The 20,663-nt window shown below is 39.0% G+C and overlaps 1 protein-coding gene across 1 annotated transcript in view; it reads right to left on the bottom strand.

The window, feature by feature from the left end:
• Nucleotides 1-20,331, bottom strand: part of RNF17 (ring finger protein 17) — a gene marked incomplete at both ends in the record, with an annotated part of 46,567 nt that extends 26,236 nt beyond the window's left edge. Inside the window, 14 exons of the mRNA XM_084306235.1 lie at nucleotides 717-907; nucleotides 1,378-1,543; nucleotides 1,667-1,856; nucleotides 2,996-3,157; nucleotides 8,351-8,625; nucleotides 10,232-10,308; nucleotides 11,499-11,670; nucleotides 12,506-12,606; nucleotides 14,035-14,115; nucleotides 16,200-16,290; nucleotides 17,679-17,734; nucleotides 18,724-18,776; nucleotides 19,470-19,558; nucleotides 20,264-20,331. Of these exons, the coding sequence (XP_084162361.1) occupies nucleotides 717-907; nucleotides 1,378-1,543; nucleotides 1,667-1,856; nucleotides 2,996-3,157; nucleotides 8,351-8,625; nucleotides 10,232-10,308; nucleotides 11,499-11,670; nucleotides 12,506-12,606; nucleotides 14,035-14,115; nucleotides 16,200-16,290; nucleotides 17,679-17,734; nucleotides 18,724-18,776; nucleotides 19,470-19,558; nucleotides 20,264-20,331 (1,772 nt within the window). The remainder of the gene's footprint in view (nucleotides 1-716; nucleotides 908-1,377; nucleotides 1,544-1,666; nucleotides 1,857-2,995; nucleotides 3,158-8,350; nucleotides 8,626-10,231; nucleotides 10,309-11,498; nucleotides 11,671-12,505; nucleotides 12,607-14,034; nucleotides 14,116-16,199; nucleotides 16,291-17,678; nucleotides 17,735-18,723; nucleotides 18,777-19,469; nucleotides 19,559-20,263) is intronic.
• Between the last annotated feature and the right edge of the window lie 332 nt (nucleotides 20,332-20,663).

Here is a 20,663-nt window from a genome sequence, read left to right as displayed (position 1 = left end):
CTTTAAGTATTTTATTTGGGAAACAGAAATGTGCATTTAAATTGTCCCCTCTCTACCCCCCAAAAAGGCGAAACCCACTATATTGACAGAACATTTTTAAGTCTTCTTTCCCTCACTTATGAGAGGAAAACAATTACCAGAGGAATGCAGATGCAGCAGAAGTCATCTCCCACGTATCATTACCATCAGCCTAATAACCACCAAAGCACTCACTGTTCTTTTCTATCTCCTGTCTCTTTTGTTAGTCCCTCCGAAACAGCCCCCTTCTGTCCCAATGCCAACGTCAAGCTCCCCCTTATACCCACCCTACTGTGACCAGCCTGGCTGTCACTGCCTCCCGTCCAAATCAAAGATACAAGGCTGGTTTTGGCATGCTTTTCTCTCAGCAGGGGATGCTGAATGACATGGGGGTAAAAGGAGAAACCATTGTTCTCAAACTTACACAGAAATTTAGATTTGATAGTTTTCTGAAATAAAGTTCATTGTCCAATTAAAGTTCTGATTAGAGAAAATGAACGTTTAGTGTTTATTAGTGGAGGCAAAAAAGGGCATCAACGGATATTGCTGAACATGAACACATCACACACTAACACACCGAACACTGCAAAAACAACTTGCTCAATCAACTTCACTTTTTAAGTTCCAGTATCATTTATGACATTATCATTACTCCATTATCATTTCTGTCATAAGAGCATAGACCAGATGACACTTACCTTGCCAAGTCCAAAAAAACTAACGCATCCTTGAGGGATACGGGCATGTCACTGCTGATTTTATTATGTGGAGGTTTTTTCAAATCCACAATGAGAACGCCATTCTCTTCTCTAAATATGGTCATTAGAACAACTTTATTATTGACCATCCCTAAAAAGTTTGTCTTTGCTTCCTCTCCCCAACTTTCACTCTGTTAGAGAGAAAACAAAAGTCCTGATAATATCTGAGAGTCAAAGAAGACAGAAACAAGGAAGTGAGCATGGATGCATCTGAACAGAAGTGCATTCAGTATTTCCTAAGAGCACAGATTGTTTAGTTCATATCCAGGACAACACAAGATAATATCATTTTGTGATAGACCATTAAGTATTTTAACTGCATAAAACTAAGTCAAGCTGATATTAAAATCTGAAATGTATGAGCATAAACCCAGAGGCTTTCTAAAGGCAGACTGCTGTTAAGTTTGTTTCCTTTCCAACTAAAGCAACGCAAGCCATCTTTTAATAGATACACATATACTTTAAAATATACTCTGTATTAGTAAGTTTTATTCTGTTTAGACTGGAGTAAGATTGTGGTACATTATGCACTCAAATTCTTTAATGTAAATCTTAAAATGAATAAAATTCTCCTGAAGTAGCAGAGACAACTTTTACTTACTGCATTTTTGGGAACAATATCTTTCAATGAACACTGGACTGCTAAAGGAGGAACAGCTCCAAGTTCTGCCTCAATATTCTTATCTGGCTTCCTTACAAACAAGCAGATGTCATCAGGTTCAATAGTTTGCAAAGGAGAAGGTTCAGGTTGTTCAGCAGCATCATACCTATTGCCAATGAGGAAAAAAAAAAGCTACTGAAGCATATTTGCTGACTGTTTCTTAACAGAAAAACTCTTAAGTATCAACTCTCAAAGGACAAATGCAGAGAACAACTCTTTGTGAACATACCCTGAGAAAATTAAAGCTTCTGAACTCCCAACATCAATCAGAAATACTTCCATCACTGCCACATCACAAACTTTGTATCTTATTGGATCAGAAGGCTTCTCTTCTTTTTTACTTTTTACAGGGATTAGTTTGGTGATAGTTCCACGACACCACATTCCAGTTTCCTTGCTCTTTATGAAAATTTCAACACCTACATGGAAGGAAAAAAAGCCTAAATTAAGAATTAATATATATTTTACACTCTAAGTATTATTTCTGTTCTGCCTGACATTCCGTTGTTGTCCATCTTCCACACAGGTAGTAAGATCAGTGCTGCTAAACAAAGACACAAAACCATTAATAACCTTGTCTTAGTATCTGTGTCCCCTCATTCATTTACACAATGTCTGTGCAGCTAGGAGACAGTTGGCTTATATTAACAAATCATTTCTGGTAAGCCTTCTATACCTTTTACTGAAATGCCATTAAAGTCTAGTCGAGTCACAAATAGTTCTGTCAAAGTCACATAAGAAAACCTGTATGAAAAAAAGTCTACTCCACAAACATCAAAACATTCGAAAATATACATACTTCACAAGTTCCCTACTTCTGCATAACATACCCAATGTTCATCAATTTTCAATTGAAAATTTTCAATTTTCATCTCCAAAATTCAGAAAAAACACTGTAATAAAACCACCTATACTTTCCAATGTGATTTTTGATTCTGCTCTGTATTCAGGATTGTAACATACTTTTTATCACTTTTCTGAACACCTTCTAGGAATAAGTAACATTGTCAACATGTAAGGCCGAGTATTTTTTTTTTTTAGTTACTTAGCCATACATTCTTACTTTGTCTTTCATTTTATTTGCAGAATGGTTTCTATCCAGTAAGTGAACTGTAAACATAAACCATCTACCTACCAGAAGTGGCACGTTGCTTGCATAAGAGAAAGCAAATTTACTGAGGTAATGAAAGAACAAGTCTGTTCATTACGATCAGTATTCTAAAAAAGACCTTAACAGCTAACAAGCATCACCTAACACTGGAAGACATCAACATTTACAGCCAGGCGTGTTCCTGCTGTTAGTTTATACACTGGATTTGGTAAGGCCAGTTAGTGAAGAAACTTTTTTGTGTTTCCTTAATTTCCATTTTTAAGATTTAATACAAGTCTACTTTACAAAACAGTTTTAATTGTAGATTCCAGAATACACTGAAATACTTCCCTTGGAAAAGGAATGGGAAAGGAAAAAAAGAAATAGAGAAAGAAGACCTTACTGAAGAAGATATACTAAAGGATGGTAATTTAAGCTAGCTCATGCATTTAGAAATGATTCATTTACCTAGTTCCAGAACATCTGAAGGCAAGAAATAGGAACTTTTACAACAACAGAAGTTATTCAATTTCTCCTCCAAAAAAGCACCTTCTTTCTTCTGCGAGTACCGACGAATATAGAAGTGGCATGGATTTACAACATGGCTTACAAACACTAGCTCTGTTGAACCTGAGCAAGACAAAAAAACCACACTGATCAAACGCTGTCCAAGTGACTCCAGTGAGACACTATTAGACACGGGATTAGTTATGTTGCAATCGTGTAATATCTCATTACCTCAAACAGCTTTCAATGTGAAGTCTGCTTGCACTTGTTTCAAGCGAGTTACACATTTGCCTCCTGATTAAGTTTGTTCTTTTTAATGAGTAAGAACTACCTCCCCTGAGCCACCCTGTAAAACTGAAGGCTGTCTCGATACTTACAAAGTGGCCTCCTGAACTTACGGAGGTAATTCAGAGCTTTTATTCCCTCTACTTAACAGAGAAGTACAAAGCTCCTAGAAAGTAAGCTGGAAAGCTTAATACAGCTGCTTCTGAGAACAGAAATCCTAAGCGCTTTTGTACAGCAATTCAGTGTTACTGCATCAGTCTCTAGCTTGCCCCAAGTAGACTAGGAAAAGCATGCATTTTACTTTGCTAGACCACTGATAAGGCTTTGAACTGTCCTTTCCATAATCCATAAAGCTCTGGAACACTTATTTCAGCATATTACTAATAAAACTGATCATAGCAAACAATTCTATGATAATTTCAACTCTGGGATCTGATTTTCATAGTGTATTCATGACAGAAGCCCAAACTTAAGAGCCTGGGAAGGCTCAGATATAACTGATGTTTCTCCACAAAAACTCTGCGCTGTAACGAAGCGGCAGCGAACTCTACAGTCCAACTTCACTGTGGGCATTAGAATTTCTCTATGATGTACTTCCACAGAAGTTACGAACTCAAACTGCTTACATTCCCTACTACCGTGCCACAACTCTGACAAAGCAGCTAGTGAATGTACAAGTTATTTGAAAGCTGATGCCACCACATCACGTATCTACCACGTGCTGAATCACTGCCAATATTGAGTTTCTGAGAGTTGCTTGGGACTTAGCGTATTACATCTTCTAATCAAGTCATTCTAGAACAAATGTCAAAAGCGGGATAGTTTTTACGTTGGTAAGGAGAGCTGATTAGGGAGCATTTCTGCTAAGTTACGCTGCTAGTGCTAATGACATGAGCAGTATAAGCACCTTCCAGACTAATCTGAACTCGAAGGAATTCAGGAGCCTGGTGACTGCTCTTACACACCAACAAGTATGTGTTAACTAGCCAGAATCTCTAGAATCAGAATCTCTTTCTAGACAGGAAAATCACTAACCAGCTTTGTGTTCAGAACGTGTTTCCTTCTTGGAAAGTTTCTTCCTCCATTTATTGTGGCGTTCTGGGGAAAGCTCTGTTTATTGTTTTAGGAGAGAAGTTTAGTCAATTAGATTAGGTGATTATTTACACATATGCAGTAAAGCAGCAAGCACAATACAGAGGTTACACATATTGTATTAACACTGCAGACTGATAAAAATTTCTTAACACTCATACCCATCATGCTACTACACAGTGTTGGTTTGTATCACATGCTACCACTCAAGTTCTGCTGAGGATTTTGGGGTTATACACATCTGGGTATGCGAGCTGAAGGACACCAGGTCATTGCAAGGAGAGCCCAGCTCTGCAGGTAAGGGCTTTACTATCAGGATGGCCAATTATTAGACTTGAGGGGAAAACAAGGCTAGTGCTCGCATCCCTGCCCCTCTAACTTATCCTTGAAAGCCTTCCCAAGGTCTGTTAGAGTAACTATTAGCTGACTCCAAGGATGCCTGGATTAAAAGGTAAGGAGCTCCTTTGACAAGTATTACTGTAATTCAATAGCATGGATTAATTAGTGATGGGTCAAGTTCATTGTACCCACACATCTGAAAAGTCTGGGGCATTTCATGGACACAAATATTTATGCTTTTAATTCCCCACTTTGCTTCCTAGGCCCTCTCTGGGGTTGGCACAGACCAGCTGGAAATTTGCTATCCTTTTTTTGTGTGTAACCATTTTCATACCTGGTGTGACTGAAATAGATGTACTGAAATAGATGCAGAGGCTACGTATAAATGGCCAGCCCACATACTAAATCCAGTGTTACAATCCTATCATGAAGACAACTGAAGACAGGCCTAACTCATTTTACACTGCTTCTTGAAGGATTTTTCTGACCATTTCGTAAAGTCCACTGAGATTATTGAATATGCTTTTAGACAGCTGGATCAAGAAATTTACCCCACCCTCAACACAACATAGGCTTCCACAGATGCTCCTACATATCATCCCCACCTTCTCCAAGTCACCAACCACAGACTGTTAAACCCAGTATGTTTGTGGAGTAATGAGAAAAAGAACATGCTGAAGTTAAACAACTTCATTATGGAAGAACCCCACACTATGTGTTGACAAGAACACAGACGAAACAAGAACTCAGGATGGACTGGCAATCTGCACTCTCCACTGTGAGAGTGCATCTGTGTCACATTAGGTAAGACATTAGGTAAGAGGTTTTCTGCCCTTGCAGCACTGACAGCATCTTTATTTACTCTACAAAATTGAGATGAATGTGCATATGCCCTCCTGGAAGACTCCAACAGCATCTATTTACACCAAAGCAGGCATCCTCTCAACTGCTTAAATGCTTTGGCAGTTCTCATGTTTGAGAATCAGCAATGGTGTATGGTGCTTTAACAGATGTGCAGAGCTCCAGGAACGATACTTCACCCAGGTACAAGCAGCTGGAAAGGCCACTAATGTCACCTGCCTCCTCTAAGTAGCCCCATGTCACTGCTGGTAGTAGTTTCTCCCACTTTAATATTACAACCTTCCAGTATTCACTTTGCCTTTAAATAAGCTTACCCTGTACCTAAGGCTTTTGAATATGTGCATAAATAGGTGAAAACTTCATTGCAAGCTGAAGGAATTTATTGTCTTATTGTCACATTTCAACTACTTGGGGAAAAAAAAACCTTAAAAGTAAGCTCAGGGAGAAGCCTGTCACTCCTACATGCAATGTGACAGAAGCACCCCAGGAATGAGTGCTTTTGGAAGGAACCCTCTGGGCATACTCTGTCTGAAGCATGGAAGGCTACACTGATCTACAGCCCCTCGTTTGGTGCCTGATCTAAAAGCTTTCCTCTACCACCTCATCTGCCCTTGCAATGACATCATTTGAGCAACAACAGGTAGATGGCACATGCTAAAATCCTTTGTGTTGAGTGACAGGAGCACCTAAATTTATCCTGAATTCAAGGCAGTGTGAATACAAGACAGCAAGCTTCATGATTTCTGTTGTTTCAGAGAGCACAGATTGTTAACACAGGCAGCAACTCCTTTATTGAGAAATAGATACTAGGATCTGAAGACACGAATATTCCTTGACAAACATGGGATGAATTAACAACACTGAACAAAAACATAAAGGAGATCACCATTATCCCAACTTTTCACATTTCCATCTTTGCAAACATTATTCCTATGGACAGAGAAGTTGCCATCAGCTCAGACCAGGTGATTATTTAAGTCCAGGTCCTGTAGAGAGGCCAGATCTTTCACTCATACAGCACATAACTTTTGGAAAAAAGCTATCAACACGTGTTGAACAAAGGCTCAGATTTACAATTAAGTGCTGAAGTGCACCAAAGACACCACTATTATTCAATACTAAACAGTTCAGGACAGCTTTGCTTTAGGAGAATCGCATCCAGCCCAGACACAGAACTTAACTGGCTTAGCTAGAATAGCCTCTAGGAACAAACCCTTCCCTGGCCTTAGACAAAGAACAAGGTTGTTTTGTCAGTGAGAATAACGCAACATCCTTATCATGAGGTGGAAAGCAATTGCATCTACCAGTGTTGCTCTTTTCCAGTCTATGAAAAGGCATTCAGCAGTCAGACTGATCACCACAAACACTGATCAATTTTCCTGAAGATCTGCCATCAGTATAGTTGTTTTCCACTCTGATGTTTTCTGCTTAACTGAAACATAACTCAATACATTATCAAACTACAGTCCATTTTTCCATAAGCACTTCTGAAGTGCATTTGGTATCCTAATCCTGACCCAATCTTAACAGACTGCAGACTCAATCCCTAATTAGTACTAACTTCTTTGCTACTAAATGCAACATAAATCTGTACTATCAAGTTGTTTTTTAAAAAAAATTTTAGGACCCTCCCACTTAAACTGCAAACCATTTGAAATGCTCTCTGGGTACCCAACCAGATCTGAACCCACTTAGGTTTCATTTAGTACCACAACAGTAGGTGTGTGCCAAAGGAGTGAGATCCATCACCAGGTAAGATGGAAGCCTTTCTATCTTGTTCCAGGCAGAAATGTTTGATGGGACTCTTTTCCCCTCACAGAAACAGCAGGGTGAACAACAGTCCTCACAAGATCAAGGAACAGTTCATTAGTTCTTCAGACTTCTGTGAGCGAGAAGTAAATTACCAGTTCCCTGAGTTGTTCCTTTATTTCAAAGCAGGTATGGCAGTAGCTGAAGTACCACAGTATTAGCTCTTCTCAAAGCCAGCCATTGTTGGTTCTGAAGTGGCTTCATCCACTTTAATAGAACTAGAGAATGTGAAAAATCCAACTTCCCTACAACTCTATTGAGCTTACTTTTGTACCCACTCCAAGCAGAGATGTTGCTCTTCTCATTACAGGTGCACTGGTCACTGACCACCCCCCATAGTCCTCTTTTTCCCCCCTTAAGTGCTATTTCCACATTCCGAGTCATTCCTGATGCCTTCTGCCCTGCCACCTCCTGGACTCTACCTTGGAGGACTTTGGAGGACTCATTCCAGTGTGCTGCTGACTGCCAGTACTGCAGGGTCCAAGACTGGGCACAGCGCTCTGGATCCAGTCTTGTCGAGCACCTACCAGAGGGGCAGTACCACAGGCTGGACCTGTGAGCTATACTAACACTGCCCTGGGAAAAGCTAACAAGCTGAAGAACTTAACTGCTGTTGCCAGGTAAGGTATGACAATGCCTTCAAAAGATTCAGAAGCCCAGCAAACTGCCAGAACAGAGCCAATGACACGCTCTGAAAGGGACTAATGATTAAGAGATTTGAAGAACCATCCAGGCAGACATGAAAAAGCTTGTGAGAAACATCTTCCCTAAGGCAAGCTAAATGAAGTGAAAGATGTACTACAGGAGTTCAAAGGAAAATAAAGTACAATACAGTTATCACTGCACAGCTTGCACTAAGCTAACTACAAACATAAGTAACATTGTGCTTGCCATCTGAACATTGTAAGCATCAGGTATTCAGGAACTTACTTTCCAGGTCATCTTCAATTATTTCTTCTATGATGACATCTGGGCTGGACGGGCTCTTGGGTGGAGCAGGAGTGTTCTGATGAGGTACCACAGCAAGTGATTCTTGTACTTGCACATTTTTCACTGCTTTGCGAACACCAGGTTTATTCACCCGAGCCTTTATTTTACTTTCTCTGCAAGGTGGTGGAATCGTATTGTCTACAGAGAGCTGAGTATCAGAGCTTGGCATTTCTTTTTTGTCACCAAGGCTAAGAGCATTCTGTCCATTATCTTCACTGCATTTGGGAAAAGGTTTATTTTTAGACACATTAATCCAATCTGTTTTCAGAGAAGCACACAAGTCAAACCAGAGGTTTTATTAAGAAAATATCACTGTTCTGAAAACACCTCGTGAAAGCTCATTGAAACAAAACTGTATTATGTAGTTTTTCCAATACCAAGACAGCAGCACAGGATTTCTGAAACCTAGAAAGAATTGGCACAGAACTGGTACACGTTCTTGGGCACAGCTGAGTACACAGAATTGTCCCTGCTTCAATAATCAGACAGCACAGGTATGAACACAAAGCACTTGAAAAACATCAGTAGTGTGAGATGTTCATGCAAAAAAAAAAGACATGCTAGATGTCTTACTACTGACAGTTACAGTCAGTAAATCTTTTTAACATAACCAGTGCTGACCAGAAGAGCCTTCACAACAACTCCATTCCATTTTTCAAGTTTCTGTCTAAGAGCACAGGAAAAAAATGAAGAGGACAAATATGAAAGCAATTGTAACTTTTTGATGTCACCTGTTCTGGCATACATGCTCAGTATTGAGATCATGAAGCTGGAATACTACAAATTCCAGTATTTGTTGATCTGAGATTTACACTTTCATGAACCAATTTTCATATGCCAAAGTGATAAACACTTCTATTATCAATCAACGTTAAAGCTGATAAAACAGCATAAAAACTAGGGAATATAGTTAAGTGAAAAGTAAAATTGAAATGGATCAACTGGAATGCTAACACAAGCATTTAACAAAAAAGTTTTGGTTCTTTACACAAAAACTAATAAGCATGGACTTTTTAAAATTTAGTCTCCAATAAGTATTTAACTATTAAGAAACACTGAATTACTGTACCTGTTCCTCTTCATTAAGAAATACTTACTATCCAGATGCTCCCCATTCTATCTTCCCCAGATTCTTTAAAAAAGATGTGATCTCATCAGTGTTCAGGAGAAATCTCGAGAGAAGAAACATTACAAATACCTGTATCACTGATGTATGACACCTATATATCAAACATGTCTTGTGTGATACATGTCTTTCAGCACAAAATTCAATCTTTTACTCCATGTCATATGTGATTAGCTACTCTAATTTCACTTCTCCACTTCTATGAATCGATTTGGTTGCTCATTTGTTTTCACATTCACACTTAGAACTCTCCTGCCTCTTGCTCCACTTCTCATACAGAGTGGTTCTACATTACTTACTGAGTTTCTGCATCTTAACCTACCACCATGAGTTTCTTCTTACATACTGGTGTCTTTGTTGAAGTTAAAAAGTTTTATTTAAAAAGAATTAAACCAACGTTTTCCCTACTTTCTAGTTGGAAGAGTGTTTAGAAGTTGCACAGGTCTGTCAGAATATATTAATGCATGTATTTGCTTATATAGCATCAAATTTTGTGCTTTCTCCTGACACCTCAGATGAAGGCAATCATGCCTTTTCAGCAGTATGTTTGTACACACCTGAACTAGCAGTTTCAGAACTATTTAGGCCAGGCAGCTTAATTAATGCCACTTAACTGTTAACCAGACAGCTTTTGTAATTAAAATAACAAGCACACCTATTTATCTGCCAGTATACCTCCCACTCCAGTCATTTACCTTGGAGATGTTTTTTCCTTCAAACTATTCACTGCTGAGAGCTCAGCATCAACCGGCAACTTCAAATCATGAATAACCTGAAATTAAGGAGCGCAGTCTTAGTCTGCAATATACACAGAGAATTATGCAGGTGCCTATTAACTATGATATGACAGTCTGAGTATAACATTTAATTCTACCAAAAAGTTTACTCATTAACAGCCAATAGCCAACTGTTAATCTTATATAGTCAGTTATGTCTTGCACTGACAAGGCTTTAACACTGTGGTATTTTGTAGCTGTAGCATGAGACTAGAAGCAGGAGTTGACATTTCCTTTTACATGAACAGCCACTGGGAAGGTAAATTCTAAACAAAAAGGTGGGCACCAGCCTCCAGAGTTCACACTGAGCAAACAAATGCATGAAGAAAGGAGGGATTGGAATTCCTTCCTGGGTCAGATGAGAGAGATCAAGTTTCTTCACATGGAAAGCAGTAAGTGACTGCAGGAAACATGAGTTTAAAAAAATCAAGCTGCATGCAAGAATGGCTGGTGACCAATTGTTACTTTTTTTTTTCTTAACACAAGGACTACAAAGCCTCCGAATCAAAGAGCCAGGTGACAGACTTAGAATGACAGAGGGAACAACTCTATGCACACCTCATTACAAGTACCAGAACATGGAACAAGCTGTCACCACATATGGCAAAGTACAGATGTACACACATACACAGTGAAAACCCTTAACCTCTACATGCCCAGGTTCTTAGATTTTCCTCCAAGCACCTTCTCTGTTGACACAGACAGGATATCTCAGTGCCAGGAGCTTTGTTCTGATACAGTACAGCAGGTATCATGTTCCTGTAAGTAGAGGCTACGACAGGGAACAAACATAGAAGCAGAGGCCTGGACCAGGAGAACAGACTGAACTCTGGTGTCGTTCATTCAGCGTGAAGGCTGGAGAACTTTACAATGGGGAAGACTTGAGCCTAAGATCTTGAGAACACTGCCCTTTCACACACTACTGGCTCAGTTTCCTGTCACTCCCCTCCATTTGCCATTGCCAATAGCAAGCTCTTTGAGACCAGGCCCACCTTTTTTGTTTAAATTGAGTCACAAGACTGATTTGTGACCAAGGCCAAATTTAGACTGGCAGTGCATGTGTAGAGACGGGTTGGCAGAGTACATGACTGTAGAAATTTCAATATTTAAATTGAACTAAAAAAAATCATGGAAGCTTTCAATACAAATACGAGTTTGTTCTTCACTAAAATTTCACAGTAACTACCTGAGTCAGATCACAGTAGGTTATTACAGAAGGTGTAATTTTTAATTCCCTTGCTATCCTAACGGCACCATTCAAGCCTTTTTTCTTCTCTTCAATTAATTGCTTAGCTTTTGCAACATCAGCACTGTAGTTGTTGATGCTCTCCACCAATTCTGCACACAGTTCCTTTTTCCTGTATTAAAAAAAAACACATTACTTTTCAGAATTCAGTAAGCACTCAGCAGTGCAAATTCCAACTTTGCCTACAAAGTACAATTGCCACTTATACCACAAAGTGGATGCATCTCACAGAAATTCCATTATTCTTATAGTTAGGTGCAGACAGCACAGAAAGCTAAGATAAATCAGGAGAAGCAGAACAGTTCACAGCCGTGAACCTTTTTCTGTGAAGAAACTTGAAGAACACGTCCACTGAGGCCTACTGGTACCTCCATATGCATCCAGCTGATAATCACAGAAAGTCCTGAGTTGGAAGGGACCCACAAGGATCATCAAGTCCAACTCCTAAAAAAAATAAGCTTAATGGTTGGATTAAAGATTAGATGCCCCTTGCAGAGGCTCTTCTGTACTACTAAGCTTTGCAACAGACATGCACTGCTTAAAGTACTGCTTTAATGTATAAAAAGCTGAAGACAAATATTCTTTAAAAGAATGTTTTTTTTTTTTTTTATCAGCTTGAACACTTGCAGAAAGCCTTTATTCTTCAAGTTATTCTCCTTAAACTGATCATTCCCCTAGTGGCAGCATCACCCCCACCCCCCAAGCTATTTCAGGAAAAAAGTCATTAATGCTATTCTGAGATTTTCTTTGAAAGCAGAAGCTGAACATGCTACTGGTTTCCAACCACACAAGCTAGCTTCAAGAACTAGATACCACTATGAAAGAACAAATACTGTGTAAGAGTTAAATACAGGTATTACGAAGTACTGTAGTAAGAAATCCTGGACTGTTATTCTTTTTATCTGAATAACTCGCCCATTGCCCCATCTCACAGATGAGAACATTACCTTGACAGGACAGAAGTTAGAAGCTCATCAAATTTTCTATCTGCAGTTTCTGCAACTTTGTCTCCTTCCTGCTTCATTTTCAATTCGAAGCACTTCAGCATCTATTCCATTCAGTATAGAGTGAACATGTTTATTCATGATTTTTTAAACTCAAAAAATAGAATAGAACCAAAGAATAGCCAGGCAGCGATGAACACTCCAGCATGAGGAATTAACACTGAACTGTGCTGTGATTGGTACAAAGGAGAGCAAACCAATCAGAGGATCGTTACACAAATACAATGGAAGAATAGCTATAGATCATTAATCATTTTGTTTTCTTTAACTTCTAGTCAGCTTGCACTGTCTGGATTTTCATGGCCACTGAAGTGTCCAGATACAACAGGCAAAAAACAGGAACTGGAATACAAGTTCTGCCTGAGCACCAGGCAGCACTGCTGTGCTGTGTGAGTGAGGGAGCCCTGGCACAGGCTGCCCAGAGAGGCTGTGGGGTCTCCTCCTTGGGGAGCTCCAAAAGCTGCCTGGAGATGGTCCTGGGCAGCCTGCTCTGGGTGTCCCTGCTTGGGAAGGGCTGGCACCAGGTGACCTCCAGAGGTCCCTGCCAACCCCAGTCATCCTGGGATCCTGTGACCTTGGGCCCACTGTCTCACTTTCTTCATGACATTCTAACACAGCACCACACAGAGGTAGTTAGCAAGCTAAGGTTCCTACTGTTTAAACTCACTGTGAGCACCTAGAAAAAGAAGTAAGTTTATTCCTGCAGCTAAGCAGGTGTTTTCTGTTGCTATAGCTACATCTAATGAAGAGATTATTGGGGAAAAAAATCTCAGAAATACAACTGCTTTGGCAATACTCAGCCTTTGCTGACAAGCTGTTAGAAGACCCCAGTTGTAAATGCATGAGTTGTTAGAGCTGTTGAAATGCAAGGATTTTACATGACGCAGTTAGTATCCGAAGCAGGTACTTAACCTAACTTTGCTTAACTGGCAGATCAGCCACTGCAACAAAACAAGTTAGAGAGGGAGTAGAAAACGGGTTTTAGTGACTCTCCGTGCCAAACAGAATGATCCAAAAGCTTAAAGTAAAATCATTAAACACCTCCATGCCTGTGTACCTTAGAATACAAATGGAATGTAAAATGGTAGACAAATGCAAGCCGTAACACCTTTTCTTTTCTACCTTTAAATCCAAGAAGCAAGAGAAAACACAAATTAACTTAGCTGCCAAAGCAAAAGCAAGTGTGATTTCACCCTGCTCTGAGGAAACAAGCTCAGTACTTTAAGTTTTGCTTATACATGGTTACGTCGAATACACAGATATACCTAGGAACAAGTTACAGACATGCTCAGGTACTCCTCACAGTCCAGAGTTACATGCTGTGTATGCACAGAAACAGTCCAAACAGCTGAAGTAAAGAAGTTTAAACATGCTCTTAGTGCCTTTAACAGTACATTTCCATGAGTAGTCAAGACAAGAAGCTTTAATCAAGGCTAGCACATAACATTTCAGATTTCAATATTTTCACCTACCTCATCTGCATCTTGCAAGCGGCTGAGATTACAAATACCAATCCACAAAGCTTCATCAATGCCTTCCAGAGTTTTGTTTTCCTGGGGAATGAAAGCAAGTTGATTGGAAAGATAGGCTATACACAGTTCCATTTTTGACAGACTTGAGGTAGGTGACCCTGGTGAACTTTGTATGTCTCTGACTAGCTCCACAGCTGCCAACAGGCATGGAATAACTTGTAAACATAATTCAGGTGGGCTAAGAACATTACTTTGGAGTATCTGACTCTGTATCAGATTTTGCTAAATACATAAATATTTGCATGTATACACAAAAGAATAACAGAATCAAAGGAAGCATACAGAAAAACCAGGACAAAGTTCCAAATACAAAGCAAAGAAAGCACGCAGGAGAGAATAAAGGAAATTCTGTGGCTTAGAGAAGTGCTGCATTTAGGAGTTTTACTTGGGGATAAAACAGCAAGAAACTGTTATAAACTCAGTGTAATGCTGATGCAAGAGAGTGAAATACTCTGGTATGAACTGGAATAGAAGCAAATGTATACACATAAGTGTGTTCTTCCACCACTGTCATTACTAAAGTTAGTGTTAAGAGGGCTGGCATTTCGCTAACTGATCATCATCAGTTGAAGATGCCTCAAAGAGTCAGGGCTGGTGCTAGTAAAATCTGTCACTATTGGGAAACCCACTTCCATTACATGTCTGTTAAGTTGCCTTTGGCAAATATCTTCATTTCTAAAGGGTTACTTATCAGTTAAGAAATACAAGCTAAAGAAAAGTTAAAGCTCAAGTTTGAAAACCTGGAACAGTTCTGCCTCTGATCAAACAATCCGGTAGGTGGATGAAAGTGCTGCCATAGCATGATCTGGAGTTTTTTTTTTTTTTTGTTAAGATGCTTGTTAATACCTTCGTCTCTAGAACAGATACACAACTAATGGAGCTGATCAGCTCAGATCAACTACGTCTCATCTTCAAGAGAAAATTAAGAGCAGAAAGCCCTCCAAATTACACATTCCGATGCCACCCAACCTGAAGATATAAAATACATGTATAAGGAGACATAAGGTTAAAGCACATGGAGTAACATGTAACCCATCTGCTTCATGGTTATCATTATGGTCAGTGACAATAAATAAATATCCTTTCAAAACATGGATATTCTCATCCAGTGATCTAAGAAGTGATCCTGCCAGACTATGAAGTCACCAGCCACAAATAAAGTACTCTGGAGAAAAAACGGAAAAAAAACACAAAAGGAAGCAGAAGCTCATCAAGATTAGACTACGATCTCAGTGGAAGTTACTTTTCCATCCTTTGAACTCATGATGCAGACACCACTCATTCTCAAGTTTTTCAAATAGATAACTTCTGTTCACAGAAGTTCAACTACCATCAAAAGACTGCTTATGACCTCAAACATGATATACTCTAAAGATGACTTCAGATGATTTGGTTTAGTATTTTATTAACATAATATATTGAAGTTTAAGGTAACATGATGCAGATTTATTTCTGATAAATCTCCCAAAGATGTTCAGAAAATAACCATTTTCAAACTTTAACAGGCACTAACAAAAACTGTATTAGGAAACAAGCATATGCAATTAAGATACTTTCAAGGTAACCATACAGGATAGTCTCCATCCAAGAACATGGGACTGGCAGAGGATGTTCCATTAATTTCCATTTTATTGGAACTTTAAAACATGCAACAAGTCAGCTTATTTTTTTGCCTTGAACTTCACAAACCTCTTTCAGGAAGATCATGTTAGAAAACCTAACAATGTTTTCAGAGATCCATTTGTCCCATCATGTTGCCTTGATAAACCACTAGACTGCCTTAAGGATGCCCTGCAGTTGTCTTCTATTTGAAAAGAAAACCCCAAAATCAAATACTGTGAAACCTTTTTATTTTTATGTTCAAAACACCTGATAGCACAGCCAGCTGAACAGTCTTCCTCAGCTACAGCCTGGTTGGGTGTGAACAGCATTTTAAATAAAATGAACAAACTTTAGTCAAATTATTTTGTTAACACCATAGTTGTACATCAAACCCATAACAGGATGGAAAAATAGCACTTAATAGTTAAGATTGCAGGTTTGTTTTAAGAAGTGCAGTATTATGCTTACTAAAAAAGTGACAAAGAAATTCAATATTAACACACCATGTCTGCTGATGGAGCTACAACTGGTTTACAGCTATTTGAGGAAATCAGGCACTGAACATTTTTCTCTTCAGTGTTGGAACTGGAGGGCCTGCAAAACAGAACTTTAAGGAAAGACCCACTCACATTAAATAAAAACATACTTCCCTGAAAGATGTAAATACACTATTTGAGCATTTCAGAATTTGTCATTAAACACATGTGCACAACTGTTCTTAAAACAGTTCAGTTTACATGGTCATGTTCTAGACATACCTCATTCTTTTGTCAAGGTCCCTTCCTAGCAGCATCACCTTAAAATTCAACTGTATGATCTACTATTTTAGCTTACAATTCATCTTAAAAAAAAGACAGGAACAAAAGCTTACAACGCATTAGTGATTTTTCACTCCAATGAAACTCAAATGCATGCCCATTCATATTCCAAGATTCACTTTTGTTGCCCATGTATTTTCTTTTAGCTATCCCATCAGGTACTAGGCTGTTTAAGTTCTTTTAATAGAAGACAGATTATACCAAAACAATACGGGAAGCCTCTTCAATTCTGTTGTCTGGTCACACAGCTCTCTTATGAAGTATATGGTAATGGTAAACAGCTGTCAAGACCCTCACAAAAACAGCCTGCAAAGAACAACTAAACTGCAGTAAGAAAGCAGCGTTGTTTCTTCTACATTCCATTTCCTGTGTGATGGACTGTGAGAGGACTTGGCAAACACTGCTGCACAGGCTGACACCCATACACAAAATCTTAAGATTTACCTTATTTTGGTCAAGTTTTGACGTGTCTTACCATCTTATCTGCACCTATCGCAAAAGATTAATTCCCATACATCCCTTACACTCATGTAACAAAACCCTAAGAATTACCTGGAACTATTCTTATTTATATGAAGATGACTCTCCATGGCAACAACAGTAAGGGAAACACACCCTCTTTAAGACTTCAAGTTCACATAGCCTAGATAGCTAAGTAAATGTAATATGGCAATACCAAAGAACTTTGCCAGCATCTAATTTTGATATTTCTAGTAATTGGTTACCTAAGCAGTAGGTGCAATGGTGCCAGGAGCAGCTGGAGATGCACTTTATGTAGGAAGGACTGCCTCCAACAGGGTGTTTCAGTGGTTCTGTCTCCCTAACCCCTTATCACAGAGTTACCGTGAACAGCATTTAAAACCTTCAGTCCCAACTACTTCAAGTTAAACCAAATCTGTTTTTTCCCCCCTTTCGATGAAATACTACTCATATTTAGATGTTAGAAACACAGGAGGCCCTCAGTGCTTGTCTGATGCCCTCAATTAAGTTGTGTTTTGGTTGCACCAGGCAGCCATCCTGAGAACACATTGGTAAAGTTTAAGTCACATTAAAAAATAGAAGCAAAAAAATCAGCTGGAGAAATTTCTGGAATTTCTTACTCAGTCAATTCCCACCCCAGTGTGGCATCTAACCACATAAAAAAGTTGAGTTATGAAGGTTTACCTTCCTAGATCTTCTGAGCTGCTACCACTCAATCCAAGTTTAACATCCAAATTGGGCTAAATTCAGAGGGAAAAGTAAAACAAGTTCAAATACAGGGTAAAATTGAACTCCCACTGTAAACAGCCTACAAATCCCTTCTCACCTTCAGCAAACCACCCCCCACCCCACATATTCCAATGAGGCCAAGCTTCAAAACGAGCACTGTTGATTGAGCAACCAGTTGTGCAACAAAACAGATTCCAAGCTGAAGTTCGTAGTCAACATATCCTTGCAATAGTGTTTCTAGTAAATGGAATGGCAATTTCCTGTTTGCTCTTAGTACTTTTCCCCACTGTTACACGAAACTAGTAAGTGCTTCCAGTATACTGCAACAGTGAACTTGATTTTTCAGTAATTTTACTGAAATAACTTCAGTAGAGTTTAATGAATTGGTTTAATTACCTTGAATATTTGTGTTTTGCAATAGCAGCTGAATTTGAGTTTCACAATGGAAGTACCAGAATGGCCACACCCCACCTTTCAGATTACATTAAAAATACCTTGAAAAAAATGCAGTTTGTCCAAAATGGCATTAGGATGTTGTAACACGAAGTATTCACAAGCAGAGCAGTTTTCTTATGTTAAAAGAGAGAAACATTCGTAAGGCACACGGTACTGTTCAAACAGAAATTGTCTTTTAGAGAAATCTTCTCTTTACTTGGGAACTGACAGGGAGACTTTTTTTAAATACACATTTATACCAGTTCTTTTTTGCACATTTATGTGCAGATGAGAAGCTAGAATGGAGTCAGCAACAAAAAACAGTAATTGTAAAACCAATTTTTCTAAAACCAGACTTTGGACAACAGGTGAGCACTTCACAGGGATACTGCACTGCTGGAAATGCTAGCAAGGACTTGCTGGCAGAGCGCAAGTCTACAAAGGGCACACACTTGTCTGACTGGAGCCAGGCTTTAGCCACTTTCAATAGAAGCCTAGAGAATTCTGTAATACCATTTTGGAGCACTGCAGTGATTTCAGAACAGAAAGATTTACATCAACCTACCTCTGTAGAAGAGGAACCAGAAAAATCAGTCTCTTCATCCCCATCACTGATCTCTACAAAAGCAAGCACAGGTAACACTCGACTGGAACAGGCTGCCCAGGGAAGTGGTGGAGTCACCATCCCTGGAAGTCTTCAAAAGACGTTTAGATGTAGAGCTTAGGGATATGGTTTAGTGGAGGGCTGTTAGCGTTAGGTTGGAGGTTGGACTCGATGACCTTGAGGTCTCTTCCAACCTAGAAAATTCTGTGATTCTGTGACTGTGAGTGTTTAAGCCAAAAGGCACCTTAACTAGTGACACAAAAAGGAATACATGATCACTACAACAGTCTTCTACAAATACATTACACCAACAGTAAGCCCAGATATATAGATATGAAAGGTTACACAGAATTACAAAAATTTACCTACCTTTAATGATTTAGGGCATTATTTGCATGATATGTATGTTATACTGCTGCTACATGAGGGACAAGAAAACCACATGGAAGGGAAGGCAAAAAGGCAAAGAAAACACATTGAAAATGTGTAGCTATATTGCAGGAAAAAACAGATTTCATAAAGCCTCCATAGATACTAGATACTCAAAATTTTACAAACCACCAAGCAAAAAAAAAAATAAAATCAAATTTGGCAGCTTGTTTATTATCTTTGGGAGACCACCTGAAACTTAAGTGAGAAACATGGAACAGTGAATATTGCACAAAACAGAATTGCTGGCAATAGAAGTCAAGAACCAAAAATCTCACCTTTCACACTCGTATCATTTAATATACGACACAGATCACTTCTGTGACTTTCTTCTGTTAAGTCCTCTTCCAGTATCTTAAGGCACTGCCTTCAGAAATAGAAGTAGAGGTTTAAAATCTTTAGGGACATAAACCAAACATGAATTCTAACTCCCAGCTCTTAGAACTAAGCTCACCCGCTTTTTACCAAGTGACATTATGCAGAAAAAAGGTTCAGTTAATGAGACATAGAGCACTTGCACAGAATAATTATCCTCTTCTAACTCAAGGCAGATCATTACCTCCATGATACTGAGTTTACTGCCCATGAAGGTGATACTGAAATTTTTAAGCAACCAGAACCAGTTTTCAGAGTCACTAGAACCACCACTAACTGGCTATATAACAATTTAAATCACATTTGTTTTATGTAGTTATTTAACCGAAAGTATGTGGAATGTATCAATGCCTTATTTACTTGTGAAATACCTAGATCAATAGAAGATACTGGTAACCTAATAAGCCAGTATTTGAAAACATCCCAAGAATCACTTAAAATATCTTTCTTTAAACCTTTACCAAATTCTAAAATACCAAGAACTCTGAAACTCTAAGTTCAACCTTTCCTTTCCCAAATTTTAAAACTTTATGCATGCCATTACTGTACATCTTCATACATAGTACATAAAAACTCATCTGCAACAACACACGATTCAAACATTACTTCTATGCTTCTTCAGTGCTACTTCCTAAAAATTACAGAGGCAGAACAGAAAGAACATGAAATCACTAAAGTAGTCTTAATATTTACATGCCTTATAGCTTTTAATTTTCTTCTTGTAAGCTCTTCACTGCTGCCATCCATGAAGTCCTTTCTACTCATCGTGTGCCTGACTTTAGAAGGAAAAAAAGAAGAGACAGACCTACTTCAATGTGCACATTTCCTCACTTAAGCAAATACAGATTACTTCCCTTTGTAAGGATTGAAAGGAAAATAAAGAGACGTGGAATTCTCGTGAGGTGTGTTTTCCTCAGAAATCTTTTGACATTAACAGAAGGCTGGTCCGCCTGCCTCGTGCTGCCCAGATACCCCACTAGGCACACCCCAACCCTTACCAGTACGGGTTTCCACAACCCTTTCCTGATGGTTTCCTGCTGGCACAGCCCCAACACGGCCGCCTTCCCTGCGGGCCCCACCGCTTTATAACGGGACCG

This window comes from Netta rufina, assembly GCF_964035555.1.
Source record: "Netta rufina genome assembly, chromosome: 1".
In the NCBI taxonomy this organism is placed as follows: Eukaryota; Metazoa; Chordata; class Aves; order Anseriformes; family Anatidae; genus Netta; species Netta rufina.
The sequence above is the reverse complement of the archived record's forward strand: the minus strand, read 5'-3'. Positions and strand labels throughout refer to the sequence as shown.